This window comes from Electrophorus electricus, chromosome 5 (genome assembly GCF_013358815.1).
Source record: "Electrophorus electricus isolate fEleEle1 chromosome 5, fEleEle1.pri, whole genome shotgun sequence".
In the NCBI taxonomy this organism is placed as follows: Eukaryota; Metazoa; Chordata; class Actinopteri; order Gymnotiformes; family Gymnotidae; genus Electrophorus; species Electrophorus electricus.
The window spans coordinates 11034960-11045839 of NC_049539.1; the positions used below are offsets into that span (position 1 = coordinate 11034960).

The following is a 10880-nucleotide window of genomic DNA, read 5'->3' on the forward strand; positions in this document are numbered from 1 at the left end:
CTTCGCCTTGGTTGTGTTAACGTTATGAAGAGCCTTAGCGCAACCTATCGTCCAATAAGAAAATGACAAGAGGAGTTGTATGATGTATGAATATCAAATTATTGATATATGAAACAGACGCTACACAAGCGGTGAAGGACTATCGGCGAATGTCTCTTTGTTGAAAAGTCACACAAAAGTAGTACCCTTAGAAACGCTAACGAAACTGATTAAATGTCATAATTTCCACATCTATCACTTAAACGGTAGGGGGCGCTGTGCCCAGCGTGTGCGTTATTGCTGCTTTCCTCGGTGAGATAGAAAACGTCGAAGAAGAGGTCGACCGCTGCAGACGTCAGTAAACTAGAGTAACGGGATTTTTATTTGATTGATTAATAACATGTTTTAGTTTTATGATCGATTATTCCAAACACGCGTTGAAATGGCACGGAGCTGGCAGGAGATGGCTTCACAGCAAGTCGAGCAGATGGCGAGTTCGCTGAGAGAGTTGTTTTCGGCTGGCCTCGTCTTTCTTCATTCTGAACTCGGAGTAGATTTGGGACTGAAGCTCGATCTTTACCCACCATGGGTTATCCTCTTAACTGCGTGGCTCGGCCTGTGTCTTGTGCTGATTTTGGGGGTCTCCGTTTGCCGTGGTATTCCGAAAAGGCTGTCCAGCCCGTTGACGGCGAGGGAAATCCCAGAAAATATTACGCCAGAACCGACGAAGGCAGAAAAACCCGACGAACCGAAGAAGAAGAGCAGAAAAAAAGCTAGCGATAAGGTAGCCAGCTAGCCAGCCATGTCCATAACGAAATAAAAGAGCTAACTAGCTAGTTAATTTATTTTTGATACCTAGACAGTCGGCTACTGTGTGTTAATATTTGACTCTTTACCTTTTAAACTAATCTATTTGTTTTTGTTGAAATATCCGACCTGAAGAGGCATGGATGCACGATTTCCCTACAGTTCTTGATAATTATCCAAGTCGCTAGTAATGCTTTATCGGGCTTATTTGATCTCTGATTTGAGTTTTTCTTCTGTGTTTTAAAGAAGCCTCAGCGAAATGGCCTTGCAGTTGAACCGCAACCAGAAGTCACTTCAGCAGCACCTCAAGGCCAGGATCCGCCCGAGGTTAAGACTGATAAGGTAGGTTAGCTAACCTAGTTAGATGCCCGCCCAAATAAGACGTACTTTATTTCTGGGATTTCGTTATCCGTCTGTTTAATAAAATAAGAAAAGTTTGAGACCACTTGAATAATAAAATGTTCACGCTCTTATCGATGGCGATCGCGCGTAGCGAGACAACTAAAGACATTGATTTGAAAGCACCGGCTGGCAGTGTCGGGTTGCCATCTTAATTCGCAGATGCAGCAGACTTGTTTTGGAGTTATGCATCTTGGTTGAGCATTGGTGCAATGTACAGTAAGCGCTCCTTACTGAGCAAAGTAGTGTTCCACAACTGAGGATGGTGGCCTCACTTTCTTGGAAGCTAGCATGTGCCTTGGCATTCTGACAAGTCAACAGGCTAGTGATATGAAAGGGTTTTGATTTGACAGATGAAAAAATTGCCACAGGATTCATTTATAGAATGTTATATTGTGTCCTAAAAAGGGATGAGGAAAGATGAATTTTAAGGCCCTGAAGTACAGGAAATAATAAATTGCATTATAAATAATAATAATTTAAAAGTTGATTACATGTTCCTTCATAGGGATTCACATATATCTTTTGTGGTTGTTAAACTTTTTATATAATGCTTGGATTATCTATGGGTTTGCACACTCCTACCAGAGTTCAAACAAACAACTAATTGTTTGTTCTTAGGTCAAGAAGAATAAGAAAAAGGCCAAAGCCCCAGCAAAAGAAACAAAGTCCTGCAGACCCACGGAGCGCAAAGAGCCAGATGAAGGTGTGTTTGTTGCTAGGACAACCAATACAGTCATTATGAATGAGAGATGCCCTGCCCCTGAATATGGAATTGTGATAACATGTATGTAAATACTGTACACTCTACAGCCATTTTATTATAAACACCTTCATTGTATTTACTGTATGGTATCTGCAGTGTTTTGAGATCACTATTTTGGACCTTTATCACATCTAGTTTATTAATTAATTAGCACCTAATAAAGTGGAAAGCTTTTTTTATATTCTGCGTGCCCTTATTTATAATATTTGGGCATTGCTTTGTGTGTATTCACGTCTTCATTCTTCATTCAGTTAAACTACTTTATGGTCTTATGACTGAGCATTCACAATTTGTCATCACAGAATTGTACAGCAGTTTTAAACAGGCTGAAACATTTGTGTTGGAAAGGGATATTGCTTCAGTTGAATGTTTTTTTTAAATCTCATTGTACATATGAATAGCGACAGCCACCATTTCAGTATCTTAGCTAGCTAGCTATCATTTTTAGACAATGACCAGTTAACCTCTTCTGATCTCCTGTATGGAAATGAGCAGTTTTATTTATTAGCCAGCCATTTAGAGGCTGCTATCTGCTTTTTTTCCACATTTTTTTTTTTTTTTATCAATTAGTGTTGTGCTTAATTACCACTGATAAAAATGTAATTTTCAACTAACATTCTCAACTTAACTCTGTTCCGGAGGGGGTGGGGTGGGCTCAGGGTTTGGTTCTCTGTTTATCATTGGTTATTTTCTGACCACAAGACCGCTGTTCACAAGATACTATTTGAGTGGGTGGACCATTCCCATATTAACATTGGCAAAGTAGTGGCACAGTTGTGGGTGTTGCCCTAGTACAAGTTCATCAAGTATACATGTCTGTGTCATGGCTGGAGTGATCTGACACTCAGAAATATCCTGCCAATAGCAGCCCTGTTGTCAGAAACTGACCACTAATGAGAGGCTTGAAGGTGGTTAAGACAAATTGTACATGGCAATAAAGGGACACTCTGTAGCTGTACAGCTTGAAGGTGTATCTCAGAGTAAGTGTTTCTAATAAGGTGGCTAGTGAGTGCAGATTGTTCATATGGAGATTACAGATCACTCATGATCATTGCATGGGAAATGATTGCAGTGGTGAATATAATGTTCTTGTATTAGTTGTCTGGGTAGCGGATATTTTGGAGACCACTTATAGGTTATTGTAAGATGGAGTGTGGCAGTAATTGTAGTTGTGTGTGTGTGTGTGTGTGTGTGTGTGTGTGTGTTTGCTTTTTATGTCTATGTATGCTCTCATCAGCTGGTAACTGGGAGACTAAAGTCAGTAACCGTGAGAAACGGCAGCGGCGGAAGGATAAGGGTGCGGGTGATGGATCAAGCAGCCCTGGAGGACCGGAGCCTGTCACCATGGTTGCCACTGCTGAGCAACCCATAATGGATGCAGAGGAAGCAAAAATCACAATCCCATCATCCATCAGCATCAAAACAAGTAGCAGCAATCCAGCCATCTCTACAGGGCAGAGGAAAGGTCAGCTCTGCTACAGGAGACGGAGACAGTCGGAGAGCTTATGTCGGCTTACTTTTTTGGCTTTGGCTTTCCAATCAACACGTGACATGCTTATATCTATTTTTTCACTCACATGCTTTTTACCTGTCATGTTCACCAGTAATACATAAACATGGGCAAGGAATTAATATACATCAGATCACTACTGTCTTTTGAAAAGGTTTTCAAAGCTTTGATGTCCCACATAATCAAAATAGGAGCCCTGATATTGTACCAATTTCACTGATAGACCAGTAAGTTATTTATTGCATAAACAAATATCAATATATAAATGTATAATAATAAATATCAAATATAATAATCATCACATTATGTCAAGTGTGTAGAAAAGCTTGTATTTATGTGAACAAGGTGACTTGGTGAATTGCATAATGCCATGGTTTGAGTGCACCCAACATAATGCACAGAAGAAAAGCCCCCCCCAAGTATTCCTCTCCATTTTCGTGTGTATTTACAGAGTGTGCCATGGCTGAGGTTCCCCGTGCTGTCCTGCCACAAGGTAAATGTACTGAGTTAAAACAATGTGGACCATGGAAAAGGTCAGATCGCGATGACTTTGGTGCTGATGGCTGGCTGCTGTACCAGTGCATGTGTGCTGTCCTTCAGTGAATTCTGCTTGGGAGGAGCCCTCACCCATCAACAGATCAAGCTGGTGCGCGCCCCTCTCCGCCCAGGTGGCCAGCATTGCAGCAGACACCTGGAAAAGCATGGGCCCGCCCTCCGAGCGCCAGGAGCCCGAGCCCACCGTCTGGCCTCAGGAAATGGAAGGTAACCCGCCAGCATATGTTGGTGTCATTGGTAGTGTCTTCTGTTTCACGTTATTGAAAGTTTTAAACATGGCGTGGTGTTTACTTTTTTAACATTTCTAGTAAGACAAAACACTGGAATTGACACTTTACCAGCTTAATTAAATCATAATAGATTAATGTATTGTCCTGTTTCTTAGACGAAGTAAAACTCTAAGACATAAGGGTTCGTTTGTTCAATTAGGTTCGTGGACAATTGTGGATGGATCTCATATTCCTGTCTCCTTTCCAGGACTGACTGCAGGTACATTTTTTTAAAAAGCTGTTACTAAGTGCATGAATATTCAGTCCTTAATTAAAGATTAATTTAGTCATTAACTGCCACACTGTGCCAGTTACTCAGGTCTTCATTTAGACTTCTTCATAAAATCACAAACTTGGAAAATGTAAAGCAGTGCACTGCGCACTTTCATCCCTTATGCTCCTTGCTTTTCTGTCTTTCTTTCTCTCTTTTGCTCTCTCTTGCTGTGTGTGTGTGTGTGTGTGTGCGTGTGTGTGTGCGTGCGTGTGTGTGTGCGTGCGTGTGTGTGTGTGTGCGTGCGTGTGTGCGTGCGTGTGTGCGTGCGTGCGTGTGTGCGTGCGTGTGTGCGTGCGTGTGTGCGTGCGTGTGTGCGTGCGTGCGTGCGTGCGTGCGCGTGCACATGCATGTACATACAGTTGTTGAAGCACAGGCTGTTTCCAACCTTTCCTGGACCTATCCATCTGCGCTAGATGAGTGGTCTGGGCTGAGTAAGTGCTTTCTGACCTCTCTAACCCTGCAGGACTAGTAATTCGCCAGTTAAGCTGCTGTCATTTAATGTTTTTCACTTGATAGCTAAACCAAAATAGATGCTCTGCAGGGGAGGGAGGGGGGCATCTGTGATTTATCTAGGGCTCCGTTCAGCAACTTAAAATTTAAACATGGATCTATCAGGAAACGTCTCTACAAAGATACGGACCACACTGCTTTCAGTTATTTTGCCCCAGCACAGGCAGCAGGGTAGGCTAAGAGAAGGGCTTTGGAGAGACACGTAGCAAGATCATGGGTTTGAAGAGAAGGGTTGGACTTTTTTGGTGGCTAAATCTGTCAGAAGTTAAGTGCAACTGAACACCGCTTCCAGCAGCTGTAAACATCAAGTGTTTAAAAATACCTTTCATAGTGTTCTAATAACAGTATGTATACAGACAAAGGTGAGATCATGCGCATTTTTGGGCTTCGTGGCGGATTACAAGTTGCTGTGTGGTTTAGACTGTGGCTCTGCGGACGCTGCATCTGATTGGAATGCGCCATGTGAAGAGTGGGGAAACTACGAGGTGCAGCCACCAGAGGGCGCGGTGTCCCAAGAGGAGCCGACATTAGCGGAGGTGCAGGTCAGTCGGTAGTGCCGTTTGATAAATCCAAGCCTAGTTCCCCCCGTTGAACCATATCACATCTTGTGTATCACGTCCTTGTGTTTTGCTTATTTATTTATATTTACTACATCTTATTAATTTCATATGCCATGAAAGGTGTCTTAGTTTAGACAGATTTTGTAACAATTGGGTTTTGTAATGTTCTCCTTAAAAAGAAAATCACACTAAGCTTATTTTCATGTCAGTGCTGACAAAGGCCCTAATCCTTCATAAGAGATGCTCTCTTAAACATTCTGCCTCTGCGTATTTATTCTCCGAGTCCTTTTGTCCCCCCCGCCCTTTTTTTTTTCTTTAATGGCCAAGCTACAGTAGTGTATCTGGCATACAGACTGCCCTATAATTTAACAACCATCACCGTTGCTTATATGATCTATGTGAAGTTTGTGCCCAAGCCTAGTCCCATTTTATCCTCTGTTCAGTTTGATATACTCTACTGATCCCTACACACATTCAGTTTCTCTTTTGAAGCTTGATCTGCTTTCACATGAAGAACAAATCGAAAGAATAAATTTTAAAAGAAACTGGATAATCTCATTTGGTATGCCATCTTTACCATAACCCCCAGGCTTCTGGAAATAGTTCAGCTGAATTGGTTTTGTATTCTAGAAGACTGTCAGAGAAATGCTATTTCCAGACTAAGGGAGACATGAAACTGAAGAGTCCTGCAGAATCCTAAATTTAGCGAGCCTGTAAATGTATTTTGAAAAACCGTGTAATCATTTTTAACCTTGTGGCGTCTTACAGGAATCCGACGCTGAAAAAGACAAAGATGAAACTACAGCTTCTGGCAGCAGCAAAGGCAAGAAGAAGAAGAAGAGGAAGAAGAGGCAGGAGGAAGCTGGATGTGGTGCTCAGGTGACAGAATAATGGACAATGCTGTTTCCTGCAGGATCTGATTCACAACCAGATGCTCCAGTGCAGTTAGGATCAGGTTTTGGGTTAAATGGTTTTTAAAATGGAGCCGAGTCTCACTCCTCTTTCCTTCGACTGCCAGGTGGAAGGTGAGGTGGGTGTGGCCAAAGATCATGACACTGCAGGGGATGTTTTGCCTAAAATGGTCAAGGTAAGGTCATTCGGAGTGATTCACTGAAGAGATCCCAGGATGAAATAAGCTTGCTATTGCACTATCGCCTCAGGAAGGTCTTTGCAAAAAAGACAGATTGCATAGATACAATCACTGATTAAAAGTAAAAGATAAAGATAATAAAATTAAAAAGTTGATTTAAGTAGAACAAATTGCAAATGGGTGTTAAGATGAAGGATCTAAATTGCCATAAATCTCTCTAGCTCTCACAGCTTGTGTCTTGTTTTGCAACTTCTTCAGTTGATCAAACTAGGTTTGTCTGTATAAAGAAAAGCACTTTTATCTTCATTTTCAGCACTTTTATTTCTTAATTTATTCTTTATTTTCATCTCTTATCTTGATAATGAATGTATCAAAATTTGAATTTATTTAGAAATTAAATTTTTAATGTTTCTTTTAGGTCCGTGTTTATTTATAGACAATATGTTCAGTTATTTGCTAATGACCAGGTCATGTATGCCTGTGCTTGTGGGTGTCCTGTTTAATCAGTTGAGACAAAGCAAAGGTGTCCGCAAAATGGCAGTTTTTTCTGTGGGATTATCTATGATGTTGTTAGTCACAAGTCATAAGAAAACAGTCAAAATCAGTCAGAAAAACTGTAGAGTATGTAGGAAGCCTATAAATTGAGTAGGTAGTAAAATGTGTTGTACCTTTTTAGCACAGTACAGAGGTATTCAGAGGAGAAGAAGTCACCAAGTCCAAAGTGTTTGCAGTAAAATGTGGTTTTAAGAGGAGTAGCTATTCCACCAACAGTTTCGTTAGCTCTACGTCAGGGGTGTTTTCTTGTGTTTTCAGTTTACGAGTGCAAATGAAAATGTCTAGATATGGGCTACAAAAACTGCATAAAGTCTACATTAACCAAATACATAGAACTATAAATGTAATTCCAGTAAAAAAAAAAAAAAAATACAGTAAATATCTGAGCAATCGTGCAGTAAAAAAATTTTACTTTGCAAAAAGCCACAGCAATGTGGGTATACAAACTTGAATATATTTTTTTATTTTGTTGTTCAAACAAAAAAAGTGTCTAATATGAACAAGCAGTAGTTGGACATGTTTCATGTGTAAGATGTATTCTGACTGACTCTTGAAAATGTACTGCATGGGTCCATGGAAAGGGCCCATTTAGCCTAAGAACAGAGGAATTATTAAAATAACAAATTCTGCTTGCAAAGTGTGAATGAAAAATGACAAAATAATTTGTATAACTTATTCCTTAAATGTAAAATGATAAGATATAGTTTTACAAATATTGATTTCTGGAGCTTTTTCTGATTGATCATGCATGTAGCTCTGCATGCCATGCTAAAATTTAAAGTTATTAAAATGAACAGCTATACTGCTCTTCGGGTTTAAACAGGTTTTATTTAAGGACATGGAAATCCAGTTTATGTGAAGTAATTAGATCATTAATTAGAAATGTGTGGGATCTAGAGCTAACTATATAACCTTTGTCTTTGGCTCCAGATTAGTTTGATTCTGCTGAAGAATAACAAAGTGAGTTCTGTTGAAGAATACAAAGTGAGTTCTGTTCTTTCTGTATCCAGTAAGAATAGGAATATGATAAAGGTGGCGTGGGCCACATTCAGCATTAACCCTTTAAATATCAATAAATGCCTGTTGTTGCTTTGCAATTATCAGCCATTTTAATCTAGCAGCATTCGACTGGGAAAGCGGTTTGGTTTCTGCACACACCAGATCTTCCATCTTTTCTGAAAAACTGATAATGCGCAGCATGATGGCTTACTCCTTATCCTTATCAGCCTGCAGATTGCCAGTGACACGCAGAGGAAGGGTGCTGCCGATCGTGTTTTTTAGCAGTGTGTATTTTGGCTGCCTGTCACCATGGGATGTGGCAGGAAAAACGAGCTGAAGCATGTTGAGGTGGTCAGCCAGGGATTCAGCAGGTGCTGCCGTAGTGTTGGTAGTTTTTACCCCCTTGCTAGAAATAGAAGTGGTGAATTGGGAAAAAAAAAAATCAAATGGTACACAAACATTCACACCCCACTCCTGTTTAAGAACTCTGATTGGTCCTTTTGAACATCATGTCTGTCAACATGCACAACAATTTGAGACATCTAGATAGTCATCTATAATTTCAGGAAGTATTTCTCATATAGCCAAGACAATTGCACCAGGAAAGCAGCAAGTTAGCATAGCCCCCCCCCCCCCCCCCCCCCCCCCATCTTTTACTTGATCTGTGCTGTTGGGGAAAGAAACACAGCAGCAGTCACTTGAGCCACACTGCTGCAGATGTGTGGTTTGGGTCATGCTGTATGTCTGGCTTTCTGCTGACTTATTTTGTTTTTCGTGTGTGTGTGCGCGCGTGCTTATGTAAAGGAGCAGGAAAGTGCGGTGTCCAGTGCTGCACCAAGGCCTCCCGAACCCAAGGCTTCCATCAAGAGCACAGCTACACCTGTACAAAGTAAGACATCCCCCTGCCATGGTAGCCCTGCTCCTTCAGCTGAACCAAAAATAGCTCCTTAACATTTAGGCTGGTTCCTGGACTATGCATTATGCCTGGTCTTGGAGTAGTAAAGCCGGTGGTGATGCACCTTTTCCCCTCTAGGTTTAGTGCTATTCCACATTTGGGAAACCGGTCTATTTGGTGCGGAAACAAAAGCACAGCTGTAGCTTCTGAGTTAGCATAGCTTAGGGTTAGTGAGGCAGAGAGGTGCATGTGGTAAACCTAATGTTAGCATCACGGTCACTGCCTCTGATGATTTTTTTTGGGGGGGGTGTTAATTCTCTACTAGGAAAACCAGAGGACAGCTGGGAGTCTCCTAAACAGGTCAAAAAGAAGAAGGCAAGAAGGGAAACATGAGTGTTGAGGTGTGTGTGTAGTTGTGTGTGTGTGTGTGTATGTCCTGAAAAGCTGTAATTGCTGAAATGTTGATATGCAAACTTTTGGTTGTACTGAATTTCTTAATTATTGACTTTGTTTGTTTTTAATACTCTGGAATCAGCCATTGCCAGTATTGATTGGGGTCTGACAGTAGCTGATCCATCTGGCTGCATTCAGACAATGCATTATGTAACATATCAGTAGGACCCATGACTGGACACTTAAAAAAAAAACAACAACAACATGTTGTGGGTCCAACACCCTTTGAGCTATGTTAATTCTAATTATACAGTGAGACTGGAATTTTTACGTGCATTGGAGTTTTCTGAGCCGAACTCAATGGGGGGGGGGGAGCTTGGGAACACTTAAGACTTAAGAATTCCTGAACTATGAGTAAAGGGCAGGAGCTGAAGCAGTGCCCCTACTGTTTCTTTTATTTGTGCTGTAAAATCTTTTTGTAGACACCTTTACTCAGAAAATAACAAAAGCCATATGTGAAAATTTAAAATGTTTCATAAAGTTAATAGATGTTAATAGTCTGTTAAGCAGTGTACATTCAGTTTGAAATTATTTTGTCACCCTTGTGAAAAGCAATTAACCATTTGTACACTGATGTTTTGCATGTGTTTGTTTTTAAAAGGTGACAGTGCTCAGTGTTTATGCACAGATTGTAACTCATTGGTCATTACAGCTCAGGAGCTACAGATGTAAAGTATAATGAAAAAAATGCCATGCCACTATGGTTTAAGAGCCTGTGTAGAGGAAATCAGAAAATCTCATTATGTTGAGCGACATTTCCCTTCAAAATCGTTGTAGTGTTGGCCAAATGCTTGTGAACCACTGTGAAAAGACTGTGTCAGAAGTCTGATGCCTTAATGGCATGTGTGCAAAGCGACAGCAACAAATGACTGTCCATTGCATGCGATTTCCTCCTGTCAGTAATATCAGTCGAGTCTCCTTAAAAAGTTACATTATAAACATGGTTTCTTTAACAGTTTGCTTGCTGCTTGTATTTATTCTGCTGAATTGATATACAATTTCCCCTTTGAGGCCTGTCCCCTAGAGGCTCTTAAATGTTCTGGTTATAGGGTCATACACAGGTTTTCTAAATTGTGTACAATTTCAGGAAGTGACAGCGCTTTAATGTTGCAGGTTAGAATGGCTTTAAATTGTTTGTTTTTGTTTTTTTTTCAGTCAAACAGGATTCAAAAACTGTTACAATTCGAACATATTTATTTTATTAATCTTTATTATAAGGCCACTATTTACTGTGTGCAGGATTCATTATTTAAAACAAA

General features: G+C 40.6%; 1 protein-coding gene across 3 annotated transcripts; it reads left to right on the plus strand.

Moving 5' to 3' along the window:
- The first annotated feature begins 306 nt into the window (after positions 1-306).
- On the plus strand, positions 307-10574 carry mtdhb (metadherin b). 3 transcript variants are annotated; one of them, XM_027005353.2, is made up of 14 exons: positions 307-763; positions 1033-1128; positions 1807-1891; positions 3189-3416; positions 3913-3954; positions 4062-4223; positions 4446-4505; positions 4919-4990; positions 5490-5611; positions 6398-6508; positions 6648-6716; positions 8205-8258; positions 9078-9162; positions 9494-10574. In XM_027005353.2, the coding sequence occupies exons 1-14, from the start codon at positions 422-424 to the stop codon at positions 9559-9561; spliced, it is 1596 nt and encodes a 531-aa protein (XP_026861154.1). In that variant the 5' UTR covers positions 307-421; the 3' UTR covers positions 9562-10574. The 3 variants fall into 3 exon arrangements, with proteins under 3 accessions (XP_026861154.1, XP_026861156.1, XP_026861157.1); XM_027005355.2 differs by lacking the exon at positions 8205-8258; XM_027005356.2 differs by lacking the exon at positions 4919-4990.
- The last annotated feature ends 306 nt before the right edge of the window (positions 10575-10880 follow it).

What these genes read in the sequence shown, in the direction of transcription:
- mtdhb (XM_027005353.2), top strand. Translation starts at nt 422, where the DNA reads ATGGCACGGAGCTGGCAGGAGATGGCTTCACAGCAAGTCGAGCAGATG. An exon ending in GTTCTGTTGAAGAATACAAA is followed by an intron (nt 8,259 to 9,077) that starts GTGAGTTCTGTT and finishes GCTTATGTAAAG; the next exon opens with GAGCAGGAAAGTGCGGTGTC. An exon ending in CACAGCTACACCTGTACAAA is followed by an intron (nt 9,163 to 9,493) that starts GTAAGACATCCC and finishes ATTCTCTACTAG; the next exon opens with GAAAACCAGAGGACAGCTGG.